This window comes from Labrus bergylta, chromosome 5 (assembly GCF_963930695.1).
Source record: "Labrus bergylta chromosome 5, fLabBer1.1, whole genome shotgun sequence".
Taxonomy (NCBI): domain Eukaryota; kingdom Metazoa; phylum Chordata; class Actinopteri; order Labriformes; family Labridae; genus Labrus; species Labrus bergylta.
This window is the reverse complement of record NC_089199.1, coordinates 22,851,535-22,867,634: the sequence shown is the minus strand read 5'-3', so window position 1 is coordinate 22,867,634 and position 16,100 is coordinate 22,851,535. Positions and strand designations below refer to the sequence as shown.

The 16,100-nt window shown below is 41.5% G+C and overlaps 3 protein-coding genes across 4 annotated transcripts in view; 1 reads left to right on the top strand and 2 right to left on the bottom strand.

The window, feature by feature from the left end:
- The window catches only part of LOC109981766 (uncharacterized), a 6,219-nt gene extending 4,294 nt beyond the window's left edge, over nt 1-1,925 (bottom strand). For both annotated transcript variants that reach the window (XM_065955223.1, XM_065955224.1), the window contains exons 1-2: nt 1,760-1,925; nt 1-10 (exon numbers count right to left, since the gene is read on the bottom strand). The exon at nt 1-10 is cut by the window's left edge and continues 320 nt beyond it. In XM_065955223.1, coding sequence (XP_065811295.1) covers nt 1-10; nt 1,760-1,925 — 176 coding nt within the window. The remainder of the gene's footprint in view (nt 11-1,759) is intronic.
- Nucleotides 1,406-8,779, bottom strand: LOC136179259 (uncharacterized). Its single transcript, XM_065955222.1, has 5 exons — nt 8,575-8,779; nt 6,213-7,208; nt 4,947-5,245; nt 3,357-3,484; nt 1,406-3,023 (listed from the first exon to the last, which is right to left on the bottom strand). Exons 1-5 carry the CDS (start codon nt 8,720-8,722, stop codon nt 2,819-2,821), a joined length of 1,776 nt encoding a protein of 591 aa, XP_065811294.1. The 5' UTR covers nt 8,723-8,779; the 3' UTR covers nt 1,406-2,818.
- A 3,630-nt stretch (nt 8,780-12,409) lies between these two features.
- On the top strand, nt 12,410-16,030 carry LOC109981772 (ADP-ribosylation factor 4). The gene is made up of 6 exons (XM_020630723.3): nt 12,410-12,682; nt 12,906-12,986; nt 13,215-13,324; nt 13,995-14,066; nt 14,187-14,309; nt 14,950-16,030. Exons 1-6 carry the CDS (start codon nt 12,616-12,618, stop codon nt 15,028-15,030), a joined length of 534 nt encoding a protein of 177 aa, XP_020486379.1. The 5' UTR covers nt 12,410-12,615; the 3' UTR covers nt 15,031-16,030.
- Nucleotides 16,031-16,100: the final 70 nt, after the last annotated feature.

Here is a 16,100-nt window from a genome sequence, read left to right as displayed (position 1 = left end):
ATTCCAGGTCCTGGAGAGCAAAAAGAAAGAGAAGTAATGTCAGCAGCCATAAACTGCTTTTTCAAGACGCCTTCAGAGGTAATAACAAAGGTGTTACAGGGGTGAGATGGCAAACCAACAGGTGTTGCAGCGATGGAAGCGGGCAAGAGAACTGGTTCAGATACCTACGTGCCCATGGACTCTAGAGAGGAGGGGGTGGGGGGAGACAGCTCTCTATCGGCTGATATCTAAAGTTTTTAATTTGGGCTGCAGTACCAATTTTAAACACTAGGTGTCAGAGTTGCATATTGCTCCTTTAATATCCAGCCCCCCATGAAATGTAAACAAAGTAGGCATGGACCGTGACAGAACAAACTGCACACAAGTTTATTTAAAAGTGAAAAAATAGTTTATCACTATGGCCCGACCGATATAAGATTTTTGTGCCCGATACTGATATTGACATAAGAGAGAAAAATCAATATCGGCTGATATCTTTCTTTGATCTATGTTCAATCAATAGAGATAAATTATCCCTCATATCCAGTTATCAAACACTTGTAGAAAAGATATTTAACAAAGACAAGATGGTCACTCAAGTGGAAAGTAACTGCACATGTAAGTGCATCATTGTTTGACACCCTGGAGAGTGATGATGCTTGTTTTAGTACTTATAGCGCCCTCTGCTGGTTAAAAATAACAGCTAGCGTAATACAGTGATACTCAAATTAAATGCTATTTGACTGGTGATAAATCTAGTAATATTGGGTGCATATCAGAGATAAGATTAGCCAATACGATAGTTACTAGATCAATCGGTCAGTCTCTATTATTCATTACTGTGATTTATTTATGTATTTTTGATAATTCAAAAAGGAATGGATTTACACAGAATAATAACATACAGGAGGTTTGCTTTTTTCTTATTGTTACATTTAAAGACAGGGTTGGTCATTTTGGGTTGGTCATAAAACCATAAAACTAACAACTGATTTTGAAAGTAGCATTCCCTCAGTGCTCCGTCTGCACCCACCCCCTCCCCTCTGTGCTCCCTCAAAAGCCACGCCCCTTCACTTACATGCACGAGCGTTGGTCCAGAAGCGGACCCCAGCTCGTCGCTTTAAGTGTGGGCTCATGCATGAATGGGGTAGAGAACGAGCGGGGGAGACAGGGAGGCCTGTGATTGGTTCATCAGATTGGTACCTCGTGGCAGACATTGGTGGAAGTTTTTACAGGCTTACAGCTGCAACAGATGACCGATTTTCTTCATTCCTTCTTCAGAGCACATGAGTTATTAATTTCTGTCAGGACCTAAAGACAATTTCAAAATCTAAATCTCAGAGCTAGTTTGATATCTGAAACTGGGTCACATAATCAGTTTCCCAAAAACAAAGAATAAAAACAGGAAGTGAACTCTGACACATGATTTCAGTTTACAGAAGTGTTTATTTTCACATTCACATTTATTTAATGAAGAATTATGCTTTTTAGACCTCATACGGTACAAAACGTCTCACAGAACAAAAAGAAAAACAGCTCTGCGACCCATTTCTGGGTCCTGACCTCCTTACCTACCAGTTGGAAATCTCGGACCTCTCACCTGAACCTGCCGTCGTTTGTTTCTTGTTTTTTACTTGTTATCTTACTAATGTCATAGGCTACATTTGACTTTTTAGATTCTAGACACGCTGCAGAGTGTCCTCTAAATGTAAGCAGGCCAATTTCCCAATGACATAAAAGTGTGAATAATGTGTTGTGTGTTTAGTCAATGTTTGCATACCTTGCGTTGTCCATGATGTTGTCGGCCATACTTCATCAATTGCAGCATCGGGTACATATGCAGTCGTTTTAGGATGAGTGCTCAATTTAAATCTAGAGTTTGTGATGAGCAGCGCTGCAGACATCAGCGCCATCACTATGGGAACATAAAACAGCTTCGTCCTCATCCTCACACGCACTGGGTCTCTGCAAAGAATCGTCTGTGTCCTCACTGTGAAAGTGTCTATCTGTATGAGGTTTCTGTAAACAGCCTGCACTTTAGATTGTGTACTTTCAGTTCCTGGTACAGACGTCAGTAACCACTTAAGTTTCGTTTCTGGCTGAAGTCCCCACAGACCTTTAGAAGGCCGACAGGGTCATAAATAGTCTCCGTGACCAAATGTTTAATAAGCTGTTACCATGAATTTTATCAACAAGAGTATTTAAGAGTTCACAAGTCTGATGGCCTTTTGAAAAAAATGCATTTCAGAACAGGCTTTTTGCTTTTCTTAGTTTAGATATACGTAAGTAGCCAAGCTGCATTATTTACAGTATATGGAACGCCAACAGGATCATAATATGTCTACGTCTCACTAGCATTTTTGCAAATAGTTAATTTTGTCAGTACGATTACATGCAGTTATAGAAAAAAAAGTCGATGAATTGCGTTAGTCACACTAAAAATGGAACAAATAAACAATATGACAAAAGATGACCTTGAGGGCCTCAAACCCCATAAGTTGTTTGCCAACAGTTAAAACTTCTGAAGACCTTCTAAGTTGACTGCAATTCAGCTTGTGTACTTTCATTTCCTGGTGCAGATATCAGCAGCCACTTTAAGGTTTATTTCTGTCTGAAGCGCCCATACACAGAATCTATGGAACGCCAAAAGGTTCAGAATTCATCTGCATATCTTTTAAATAAGCAAAACCATGAAATGAATAAGTTTCATTATTAGCCTAAGTGTTTGAATGAAAAATAAAAAATAACCAACCCTGAGTTTTACAAATGTTGAAACTGAAACTTGTTTTTGTATCTTGTCTTAGAAATTTCTTTTAGTAAATGCAATGAATCCAAGTCTTTAATTGTTCATTTTACATTGTTTCTTGTCCTTCACTTTCACACACTTTCTGGACATCTTTTTTTCCTTTGGGCGCCGCCCTCTCCCTCGGCTGCTGCTGATTCGCTGCTTTGCCTGGTTCTCATAGACGTCCTCCAATAGTGCGTTTCCTCTGAAAGAGTAGTTGATGGAGGACCAGGTGAGGACATTTCCAGAACTCCATGACCTGAAAAAGACAAATATGTTTTTAGAATTAGGGTTCTTTCACAAGCCCAAAACGATTATTTATCCAACAACAATGTTAAGACGCAGATGAAGAAGAGTTTAAATCGAGTCCAAATACAGATTAAACGAGATCTATCAAGACATTTTTAGGAAAAGACTTTATGTTTATATCTCATGTATGCAGACGGTTTACTATAAACCTGGTTGAAAGTTTTTTCATACAGCTGTAACCTTTAAACCAGAACTTATTCGATCTTTTCTCCTGCAACCTGAAAAATACTTACTAAAAGATCTGCACACACACACACACACACACACACCAACGAGTACATACTCAAAGGTACTCCTGGTCATGTAGTTGAAGACTTCTTTGTAGCGGAGAGGATAATCCCACACCTGGACGTCTGTCAGCTGACCATCAAAAGCTGGAAACTCAATCACAGGCTCACCTGACCACACATACTGAACACACACAAACATGGACACACACACACAGCAGATAAATCAAATTAGAGACATATTGTGCCCATCAGCTTTATAAAAACAACCTAAAGAAAAGTGAAGTCAAACTCCCTCTGGGTTTGTTGTTCTTAGCACTGTGTTCACACTGACAGGACGGTGCCTCATTGATAATAGCTTTATTTATATAGCACCTTTATATAGTGCTTTGACAGACAGAGCAAATACAGCAGCACGACAACAGAACAGAGATCAACAGAGGGGCCAAACAGAGAGGGCAAAATTGTAAAAATGCAAATAACAGGAATAATATAGATTCAACAGGCAGGTATGGAGAGGCAGTTCAATACAATGAAGGAAAATTACCAGTAGTTTAAAATCAACCATGAGAGCAAAATTAAAATTGAGGGAGAGTGGGACGACATCACATCACAGGCTGTAAACACAGAATGAAGATAAAAAGAAGGGATAAACAGGAGATTGGTTAAATGAATAAAGCAACAGAGAGCTGAAGAGTTAAACGATAAAAGGAGTAGATAAATCTTATCTCCTCAGGCAGGTTGTTCCAAAGTCGAGGGGCTCTGATCGCAAAGGCTCGGTTTAGATTTGAGCCTCGACTTTGGAACAACCAGAAGGGCACTGTCTGAGGATCTGAGGTCACGAGAAGGTTGGTAGGGGGTTAAAATTTCACAAATGTAACTCGGGGCAAGGCCAAGAGGAGCTTTAAAAGTGATCAGTAAGATCTTAAAATCAATTCTAAAAGTGACAGGTAGCCAGTGGAGGGAAGCAAGGACAGGAGGGATGTGATGTCGTCTGTCAAACCCAGTCAGAAGCCTAGCTGCTGCATTCTGGACCAGTTGGATTAAGCTTGTTTAGGTTTCAGCCAGAGGCTCAAAACATGTTCCAGGTACAAAGACACATCAGACATGTTGCTGCAGGAGCTGGGGATCAAACTCCTGACCTTACTGTACGGTTGCGAGACGACCAACTCTACCAACTGATCCACAGCCGCCCCGACCAATAGCTCTCTTAAGATGCTGATTAGACTTTCAAACAATGTAGCACAAAGAAAAGGAAGTCTTGGCTGGAAGGCTTTTATGGCTACAAGGAATTTCCATGAAGTTGGCCATCGTTTGCAAATGCACATATCATTGACGGGTTCAGAGATTGTGGTCCTACTAACAACTTGAGGAGCAGCCTGACCATCTTGAGGCCTATGCTTCTTAGTTGCAGTTGTATGCAGATTGTGTTAATTGAGATAACCCAAAAAAATCCAATTTCTCATCAGGTGAAGGAAACGTTTTGTCTGGAAGTCTTTTATAGCTAGCTGCTGTCTTCACAGGGAATCTGTTATTTAAACGCAGGGTTATTCTCAGCCTGTTTGAGACCTTTGCCATCTTCCATACCTCAAAAATCTCTGATTCAGGCTGAAAGAGTCAAAAATGACTTCAGTAAGAGTCCTCACCTGAGTAGAAAGCATCTTCCTGATGCTCATATCGGGGCCTTTAAACATCTGGGCCACATTCTTCAAACCATCCACAGTTACACAGATTCTGGTCCAGATTTCTGGCTTGGTGTTTGACCAGAGTCTTATGTCAGGCCGCAGCAAAATGTTGTCCTGGCTGTACGTGCTATAAGCAAGAGCATATCGATCACTGTCATAGACTCGCAGTGACAGCGGACTTGTGGATGGACTGAGGGTGAAGACTGTGGGCTTATATTCTCTCTGAAAGTCGTTGAGGAGACGCAGACACACCGACACACCTGCAGAGGCGTAATGATGTAACAAGTTAAGCAAACTAGAAACAGCTCCTTTTTTTTCCTTCAAAAACTTTCATTTATATTTACAGTCTATAAAAACAGCCCTGAAATGACTCTCTTGAAATCCATTGGAAAATTAAACATGGCGCGCTTTGTGTTTGTCTTTTATTACTGCTGTCACACAAAGTGATGCTTCTTTCAACCATTTGCTGGACTGCAGTGTTTCTAGCTCCAGCCTTTGTGGTCGAATCCTGACCTTTGGTACCCCAACAAAAGGGTAGAAAAAAAGTAGGACGGTACGAATTGGTCATTTCTGTGGCTTTCCAAACTTTTGTCTGTGGAAACGACAATAAATAATTACAGTATCGAATTGAACTCAACTGGGCCACTTGGTTAAAATAGGGCTTTACAGCGTTAACAGCGGATTAGCAAAGTAGAGGAGGAAAGCCGAGAACCAAAACTAACAAAGCAGTCATTGAACTGTCTATAAACGTGAGAGTCTGCTCCAAACAGACACTAGAATTTTATCTGTAAGTCAAATTTGTATTTTGGTGAGTGGAAAGGGCGTGAGGTCAATTCTATGGCCAGCTCCCTTCTGAGCATTTCTTGGCTCCAAATATTTCTGAACAAGCGCAATAAGTCAGCAACTGTTGCAGGGGTATTTTGGTTTCAATTCTGTACAACGGAAGTGGACGGAGACATGATGTCCATGTTGATATACAATCAATAATCTGAACACAGAGAAACTGATACAACTTTACCAAAATAGAACAACTAACATGTATAAAAACTCTTAGAAATGATGATGCAAGACAAAAAAAAGACACCTTATTAGTTTATTCTCTGGTGGGCCCACTGCCCAACAGACCTGTAGTATTGCTTAATATGTAAATTATGTAACCTGAAACTTGTTTGCGTTGACTTCTGGTTGGAATTCAACAATAGACCAGTTAGGGTTGGATAGCCTTACCTTTGGTAGGGGTCGGAGGGGAGGCGGTGTAGGGTGGCGCAGTGGAAGGCCAGGCGGTGTTGTATCCCTGGTCCCTGTAGGGAATGTATGGAGTGGGGGTGATGTATTCGAGGTTCCAGTCGGGAATGTATGGCCAGGCGGTTTTGTATCCACGGTTCCTGTCGGGGATGTATGGAGTGGGGGTGATGTATCCCCGGTACCTGTAGGGGATGTATGGAGTGGGGGTGATGTATCCCCGGTACCTGTCGTGAATGTATGGAGTGGGGGTGATGTATCCCCGGTACCTGTCATGAATGTATGGCCGGGCAGTGTTGTATCCCCGGTACCTGTAGGGGATGTATGGAGTGGGGGTGTTGTATCCCCAGTACCTGTAGGGGATGTATGGAGTGGGGGTGATGTATCCCCGGTACCTGTCGGGAATGTATGGCCGGGCAGTGTTGTATCTGTGGTTCTTGTAGGGGATGTATGGAGAGGGGGTGTTGTATCCCCGGTACCTGTAGGGGATGTATGGAGTGGGGGTGATGTATCCCCGGTACCTGTAGGGGATGTATGGAGTGGGGGTGATGTATCCCCGGTACCTGTAGGGGATGTATGGAGTGGGGGTGATGTATCCCCGGTACCTGTAGGGGATGTATGGAGAGGGGGTGTTGTATCCCCGGTACCTGTAGGGGATGTATGGAGTGGGGGTGTTGTATCCCCGGTACCTGTAGGGGATGTATGGAGAGGGGGTGTTGTATCCCCGGTACCTGTAGGGGATGTATGGAGTGGGGGTGATGTATCCCCGGTACCTGTAGGGGATGTATGGAGTGGGGGTGATGTATCCCCGGTACCTGTAGGGGATGTATGGCCGGGCAGTGTTGTATCTGTGGTATCTGTAGCTAGTAGGGACAGGCCAGGATGTGGGCTGAGGAGTAAAGTTTGGGGCGTAGAGAGATATTCCTCCTTTATTGAAATTCAAAGTGAACATCTTCCCATTTAAATTTCTTCCAGAAGGTCCTGAAGAAAGAAAGAGCGTTAACACATTGTCAGAACTCAGAATACTCTAAAATATATTTTTCTCATCTATTCTTTGGATTTTTTTTATAAAGGCTAACTCACAGATCTATACCATACAAAAGTCAAAGTGCAATATTTCAATTAGAGCTGTTTTTTTTTTTTATCATTATTGCAGTGTAAACCAGGTGGCACAAGAATATTTTATCACTGTCAACAAATCCCATAAACAACAAGGTGTTATTCCCAAGCAGAAACCTCCTGTGTTGAAAAATAAATCCAATGCTGAAGTGTAAAAAAATGGCAATTCCTCGAGTGTCCACTAGAGGCTGGCTTCAAAAGCAAGTCAATCCCTTTAAGGCCCATAGTATAATGGCAATTTGTACAGCATAAATATCTGTTTACACCCAGGCACAAAAAATGTTTTTGGTCTCTATTCATGAGAGATGTACAAGGTTTCATCATTATATAATGCATCTGTTTTATTTATATTAAGCCTTAAAGCTGGAGTCTGTAGCTTGTAAACACACAACTCAAATTGGCCCCTCCTCCTGGCGTCTTCTCCAGCAGAGCGCCCACTTAGTGTTGTTGTACTTGAAATTGGTCTTTTTGAAGGTCTTGTCTGGGTCTCAGACAGGGCGGACTCCGGATAAATCAAAACCACTGATCGTCTAATTCCGCGTCATTACTGTGATTAGAAAGAAAACAAATAACTTCAATTCATTCATAATTTGATTTTTATTCCCCGGTTACGGCCTTAACCTTCCCGTTGTTACGGTCTAGGTGAGTGGCACTCCCCCTGCACACAAGATGAGGATTATTCATTGACATTTATGGTCTTGGTCTTGTCTCGGTCTCGCCCTGCCTTGGTCTCGGTCTTTACTCTGTCTTGATCCCTTAAGGTCTCGGTCTTGTCTTGGTCTTGGAGCACTTTAATCTCGGGTGTGCCTTGGTCTCGGTCAGTGTTGTCTTGAATACAAAAGTACGCCCACTAAAGGACTTTGTGTGTACTTTAACTTCTTGTACCTACACTGCAGGATACCTATTTGCTGTAATGGAAAAGCAAATAATTTAGCACCCTTGCACAAGCTAACCGCGGGTGTTTAGCACCTGCCAATCCAACAGAAATGAGGCCAACTCCACACCCAAACTCACCTGTGTGCTGTCATTGGCTGAGGGGAAACACATCCACTCCCCAACCAGAAACGTGCCAACGTTAACCAAAATATAAAACAACCAGTCAGAGGACAGGGTCTCTGCAGACACAGTCACCACCACACGTGTATAGAAGTGAAGTGAAGATTATTTATACTGTCTATGGCTATGGTAAGTCTTAAACATCTCTTTGACATTATAAGGTGTGTGATACCTGCTGTGGTCCATGATGCAGCAGTAGTAGATGGTGGTGCGGTTGTAGCAGGAAGCTGAGAAGCTGATGTGAGTCTGGAGATCGTGCTGAGCAGCCCTGCTGACATCAGAGCCAACAGGACAGGAACGTAAACCAGCTTCATCCTCATCCTCACAGGAACAGAGTCTCTGCAGTGAAGCGCCTGTGTCCTCTCAGTGTCTGCCTGTCGTCCCTCTTAATAGTGAACACCAGCTCTGTTTATACTTTCATTTCCTGTTTTGGACGTCAGGTTCCACTTCATGGTTCATTCAGAGAACAGAAAACTAAACAAAAGCTTGTCATTTGCTTTTACGTTTCCTCAAAGTAAAGAAGTTACTTCTTTTTTTTATTGCATAGGACTTTTATTAAGTTTCACACAGCAATTTACACATTTCTCATATTCTGCAAATTAAAAAAAAAAACAGCAGAGACTTCATCTTCACATTTCACTTACAGTATATCCCTGACTTTCTTTGTCTCTGGGCAGGCACAGCATGGCTTCAGTGACTTCTTCTGCTCAGTGTTCTGAGAGAGAGAGAGACTCCACGCTGGCAGCAGACAGGGTCAACATCTAGGCCTATCACTGATCCACAGCTGCCCAAAGTAATTTTCAGGATCTTTGTGCATGTGTGGAAACACCATTATTGATTAGATAAAGGTGTTGATCACCAGACTTTTTAAACTTGGCAACGTAATGGACAACCTTTCTTTAAAAAATCTTTGACAGGCTCAAATTCTGGCTCCTTGACTAATAAAGAACAACTTGGGGTTAAGTGTGTTGCCCAAAGACACATCAGACCCCCGACCTTGAAGTTGAGAAACAACCAACCCTACCACTGAGCCACATTTGCCCTTAACAAATCCAAACAATCATATACACAAAAGTCTCAAATATTTTGGTTTCACAAATGCAATCTGCTCATGTTGAAATGAGAGTAGAGTTATTCGGTTTAATGTTCAAAAATGTAGTGTTTACGTTCAAGAAATATGTAAAATGCTCAGAAATAAATACATAAAACACACCTTTTGAGGTTTAATCTTTTGTTGAATTTTCAGTTTTTTATTGTTTTTAACTGATCACATTATAATGATAATGCACAGTTCATGGACTGTTGTGTAATCTGCTTAGATGTTGCTGTAATCGTCCGCGTGAAGAAAACCTACAGAGAGGACGTGATGTCTCACTCTGCTGTGATTTCCCTGAAACACACCATAAACTTCTCTATATGTGTGTGCGTGTGTGTGTGTGTGTGTGTGTGTGTGTGTGTGTGTGTGTGTGTGTGTGTGTGTGTGTGTGTGTGTGTGTGTGTGTGGTAAAAGGGTTTGGGATGGTTATGCAGAGCGGGAGAACTTCTCTTTTCCCAGACACACACATACACCAAACACTGTCACAAATCACTTCAAACCTGAGGAACAAACACTAACCTCATGACAACGACTCGCTGTGTCAGCAATTCTCACCTTTCACTTCCTGAGAGTCTGCAAGTTTATGTCCTCCACTCTTTCTCACGTTTGAGTGACCTCCTCTTCTGAAATGGAATACCCAGAGCTTCCCTCATTTCAGGGTTAACTGACTCAGAGTTTGCACAAAACCTTTCAGAAACGGGCCCCTTGAGGGGCCAACTGACACACACACACACACACACACACACACACACACACACACACACACACACACACACACACACACACACACACACACACACACACACACACACACACACACACACACATATTTGAAACACTTTAACGAGCGCTGAGACAAATTTATAAACGACTTGCCAGAAAAGTGTTCAATTCCAGGTTATCTCAGTTTTGGCCCGTTGTAAATTTGTGTCAGCGGTCGTTAAAATTCTACAATTCACTGAGCAGACGCTTTTATCCAAAGCGACGTACATCAGAGAGTAAGAACAACACGAGCAAGGATCTAGAAAAAAGGGAACAATGTCAGTAAGAGCAAACGATCAGCTTTGAGTCCGATTGGACACACAGGTGCTGACAGGACGTGACCAGAGGCAAAGCACAACATTGACGTCAGTTCTTGAGAGCTCTAATCAGTATAGAAACCATCTTATAAGTCATCGTTATCAACAAAACCATCGTCACAACCATCATCATCATCAATGATATCGAGACCATCATCATTAAGTTAGTAGGTATTCATGAAAGAGCTGGGTCTTTAGCTTTTTCTTAAAGGTGCAGAGGGACTCTGCAGATCGAATGGAGTTTGGAAGTTAATTCCACCACCGGGGGGCGACAGAGACTTAGGACCCTGTTGTGAAGGTTGGATCAGACACCTTTCATTGGCAGAGCGTAGTGGGCGGGAGGGAGTAAAAAAAGAAAATGTTTCACATCTTGTAGCTATATTAGTTATTTAAATGTACTAGTTTTGTCCTCGGTTAAAGTGTTTTGCTCTTTTAATTTGTTTGAATAAAATGTGAAAATGTACATTTGTCTCAAGCTTAGTAAAAGTGTTGAACACTTTGTCATTTCGGTTTGCGCTTCTCGGCCACCGTAGTTTTTATAACACAGATTTTTCTGAAGAGCTTGAAGCGGTTGCCTTGACATTAAAACGTTTAGGGTGAAATAAAACAGAAAGTATCTTCATCAGTAATTTGATGGGGAATATAAGGAAATGAAAAAGAAAGAAATGAAGGACCTTGAACTGAAACAAATAATCGATAAAGATTTTTGTGGAGATGTGGTAAAAACATTAGTAAACGCTTATAAGAGTCTTCAAATCTGCTCGAAGAAGTTTAAGATTGTTATAAACTGTTCCTTTATAAGACTTTCAATCGACTTCAACATACTTCATAAACTACACACAGACTGGAGACAATGCACAGAAAACAAAACGTAATTTCTGCCAACAACAGCAAGAGACAGAGCAACACTTCCTGTTTACATCACCTGAGCAAGAGACACGGGAACCGAGGTCTGACTACCAAAATAAAACTAAAAAAAACATCCCGTAAGCACCAAGCACACTCAAAAGAAAGAATAAATAATTAAATATTTAGAGTAAACCTGCCATCAAAGCAGAAACTCCCACTTACGTATTTCTTCCAATGGTTGTCATTAATTAGTATTATCACATGACATGCTTCACATGTAGCCCCTCTTCGTTACCATTTCCTTTATTTAAAATGTTTAAACTGTCAAACAACACAATATATTTCAGACCGAAAATTATCAGATAAATATAAGATATGAAAGAAACTGGTACATACTACAATTAATAATAGAGAAGAAAATTTGTGTGTTTGGATCGTTCAATTTCTACAAAAACAAACATAAGATTAAAATATGTTGTAGTTCATATGGTGCAAAATATTCAATTTCATTCCAAATTTCAAAGAGGGTTTTGCATTGTGACTTATTTTCATCTAGGCTATTTATAATCTATTTATTATATCATCTTTTTTCATTTTTTCATTCTTTTGTTTGTTTGTTTGTATCACATTTTTGGATGTGCTGTATAAATGCAGCTTTGTTATTGTATAAAAAAGTTAATTTTGCCGACTGACCAGTAGTTATTTTATACAAAAAAAAACTTATTATATTTTTAAAAAGAGAACTTAATCTTCAGTAAAAGCCTAGACATTTAATTTAAAAAATACTAAGGTATTAACTCAGCCATGACACACTTATTTGAAACATTAATATAATCAAATTACAAAAATAATGATGTTACAATATTTTAAATTTTTTCTTATATTCATGTTAGCAAATCTGAAAAGTAAATTAAAACGCAACAGTCACACTTTTATTTTGAAAAACACGAAGCGGAAGTAGTGTTCTCCAGCGTGTACAGTGTTGTTGTTGTTTTTCCTGCCAACGTTTCCGCTGCCACCGTGTACCGAGCTGACAGCAGCCGGTGTGACAGCATGGATAACACACACACACTCCCGCCGCTCTATATAAACACACATCCTCACACACACTCCGACACACACACGCACACACCGACAGACAGAGACAGCGCGAGACGTTCACCACGAGAGAGAACTTTGTACCGCAAACATGGGAGTCATCATCTCGAGCATCATCTCCAGGTTTACCTCTAGGATACCTGTCCGGATATTAATGGGTGAGACTTGATTTTAAATTAACCAATTATTCTTCTTAGTAATAGTAGCTGTCTCATTCATTCACAACTCTCTCTCTCTGTGTGTGTGTGTGTGTGTGTGTGTGTGTGTGTGTGTGTGTGTGTGTGTGTGTGTGTGTGTGTGTGTGTGTGTGTGTGTGTGTGTGTGTGTGTGTGTGTGTGTGTGTGTGTGTGTGTGTGTGTGTGTGTGTGTGTGTGTGTGTAGTGGGTCTGGATGCAGCAGGTAAAACCACTCTGCTGTACAAACTGAAGCTGGCTGAGGTCGTCACCACCATCCCAACTATCGGTGAGGCTCGATTTCATGTGTTGAATTTATTTCACAAATTTAATTGAACCCCCCATTAAAATCAGAAATTGATGAATTGTGTGTGTGTGTGTGTGTGTGTGTGTGTGTGTGTGTGTGTGTGTGTGTGTGTGTGTGTGTGTGTGTGTGTGTGTGTGTGTGTGTGTGTGTGTGTGTGTGTGTGTGTGTGTGTGTGTGTGTGTGTGTGTGTGTGTGTGTGTGTGTGTGTAGGTTTTAATGTGGAGACGGTGGAGTATAAGAACATCAGTTTCACAGTTTGGGATGTTGGTGGTCAGACGATCATCAGGCCTCTGTGGAGACATTACTTTGTGAACACACAGGTAAGAGGACTCAGACTACATCTATTGTTACAATGGGTTTTGTATAGGTGGCCTAGTGGTTAGTTCGCACACCCCATGTAAAGAGGTTACTGTCCTCAAAGCGAACAGCCGACATGTTGCTCCCTCACTGCATGTCATTTGTCACGCTCTCTCTCTCTCTGATTTCCGACGCTGTCCACTGTCCTGTCACTCTGATTGTAGGAGCCAGCCCTGCTCAGAACAGGCTGTTTCTGTGTCTGTAGCTTTAAATATGTAAATGAGCTGTGTCTGACCACGCCCCCTCTCTGGAAGGGCTTGGGTGTACTCTGGCTTTCTCGCTCCGTGTCCTATAGTTTACGGTGAGAAGGCAGACTCAGAGGGCAGAACAAACACCTAGCTGTGGGAGTGTCACCCACCCGGGGGAGGGGTTACTGCCCTTTGTGATGTCATGAAGGGAAAATTTCCAAACGGCCTGTTTGAGCACACATTTTCTGAAAAGTGGAGCAGGCAAAAGATGGAGAGGATGGACTTTTCTCTTCTTTGGGGGATTGGTATACGGACGAGGGACACTTATTAGTGTTAGAGGAACATGGTGAAGTGGAGTTTGCAGAATATGTGACCTTTAACCCCCGTGCACTCAGTGAATAGATGTTGACAACCACAGTCATAGTATACCTCCTTTTGTCTTCAGGGTCTGATATTTGTTGTCGACAGCAACGACCCCGAGAGGATTAAAGAAGCTGCTGACGAGCTGCACAAGATGGTACACACACACACACACACACACACACACACACACACACACACACACACACACACACACACACACACACACACACACACAATAACTAATTAAGTTTATCTCGGGCTTTTCTCTTCCCAGCTGGAGGAGGACGAGCTGAGGGGCGTGGCCTTGCTGGTGTTTGCTAACAAACAGGATTTGCCGAGAGCCATGTCGGTCAGTGACATCACGGAGGCTCTCAGCCTATCAGCCGTCTCACAGCCGGTAAGTGTCCTTTGCATGCTCGCAGTCCCACAATGCAACGCAAGCCCACACTTTAGATATTCAAAAATATTGTTGAAAAGAAGATGACACTGATGTTGCTCTGCAGCTTTATAAACATTGTGTGCTATGACGCGAGATCAGAGGGTAATCCACTCTGTTAGGCCGAAAGTCAGAGATCTCCTTGTCATGAAGCTGTCTCTCTTTTAAACCTTTCTAGATCGCCATGGTAACCGACTGTAAACTCATGAACCTGAGCGGTTGCAGGTTATGTCCAGAGTTAAGTTACAGCTTTGTACGAGCTGTAATGTCTTGTTGGTTTTCCCAGTAAAGCGCCGCACAACAGCCAGAGAGTAGGGAGAACTCTCTTAAGCAATCAGTAACAAAAGGGGCGCCTGTGGCCCAGTGGTTAGGTACATGCCCCAGGTACAGAGGCTGTAGTCATCGAAGAGGGCAGCCTGGGTTTGAAACTGACCTGTGGCTCCGTTCCCTACTCTCTCTCTCTCTGTCCCTGATATCCGACTGCATCCACTATCCCGCCTCTACAATAAAGGCTTAAAAAGCTCCGAAATAATGAATCTCAATGAGGAACACAGCGAGCTGCAGCTAACCTCTTGTCTTTGTCCTCTGTGTGCCTGCGCAGTGGTTCGTCCAGGCGTCGTGTGCCGTCAGCGGTACAGGTCTGGCTGAGGGTCTGGACTGGCTCTCCAACCAGATCCAGTGATGTGACGCTGCGGTGTTCTTCAGGTGGGCTGCTATGACCTGAGCCGAGGAGGTACACCCAGGAGAAACCAGAAGGAACCACTTGTAGCTTTTTAACAAGTGTAACAGGCTCTAGAATAACGTATTATTGCCTTATGATAAATATATTGATTGCATTGGGGAGATATAATTATTGCACAACAATCACAATAGAATAAATTTAAGTAATGCACAAGAATGTATTTATTATATCCATATGGGTTAATGTTGATTTATGTATTGCACTAAATGAAATATAATAATTGCACTAGAAAAAATACAAGCCAAGCCAGTATGTCCTCCTTCTAACTTTAGATTCTGGTCCTGAATGCTCTGGATTTGTTTGGGCCAGAGAAGGTAGGCGGTTTTAAACCCTCTCTACAATATTTAGAATCTGGACTGCAGTACCCATTTTAAACACTAGGTGTCAGAGTTACATATTGCTCCTTTAAAATATTTTTTTAAATGACTATTTTCACCTTCATGATACCTCATCTATTTTCTTTTAAACCCTCGTGATTTTGTAAATCTTCTGATTTATGTTGCTGCCTTCATGAAGCATTCTGTAACTCCAACTTGGAGTGTAACTGAAGACAATAAAGATTATTGTCAATAGTGTCTGTTATAGAAAACCAGGTGGAAGTTTTTCCTGCAGACAAAGTTTACTTCTCTCATTTCCATCAACTGTTTTTTATCTGTTTACAATTTATCACAGCACTGCAGCCGTTAAGATTTAATTATTTTATGATCTGTTTTCATGCATTTTGCACAAGAAATACATTTTTACTAATGTATATATATTATATGTCTTTCTGTTTTATTGGGTGAATTTGTACTTAAAAACATAATTATTGATGCTGTTATGATAATTCATATATATTTCACTGTAAGGGAATTTCTGTTCTTCCATGTTTAGGTTTAGGTTGTTGAAAATGTATTTTTACACAATTTTGTCCTCATTTCTCAATAAAGTTACAACAGCGTCCAGTTTTTGATCTTAATTTCATATTACTATGACAGCTGGGCAGTAATCAAATGGTAGAGATTAAAAAA

Coding starts and splice junctions, on each gene's coding strand:
- LOC136179259 (XM_065955222.1), bottom strand. CDS start 8,722: ATGAGGATGAAGCTGGTTTACGTTCCTGTCCTGTTGGCTCTGATGTCA. Junction 7,209..8,574: donor TGCATCATGGACCACAGCAG/GTATCACACACC, acceptor TTCTTTCTTCAG/GACCTTCTGGAAGAAATTTA. Junction 3,485..4,946: donor GGAAGATGCTTTCTACTCAG/GTGAGGACTCTT, acceptor GTGTGTGTTCAG/TATGTGTGGTCAGGTGAGCC.
- LOC109981772 (XM_020630723.3), top strand. CDS start 12,616: ATGGGAGTCATCATCTCGAGCATCATCTCCAGGTTTACCTCTAGGATA. Junction 12,683..12,905: donor ACCTGTCCGGATATTAATGG/GTGAGACTTGAT, acceptor GTGTGTGTGTAG/TGGGTCTGGATGCAGCAGGT. Junction 14,310..14,949: donor TATCAGCCGTCTCACAGCCG/GTAAGTGTCCTT, acceptor GTGCCTGCGCAG/TGGTTCGTCCAGGCGTCGTG.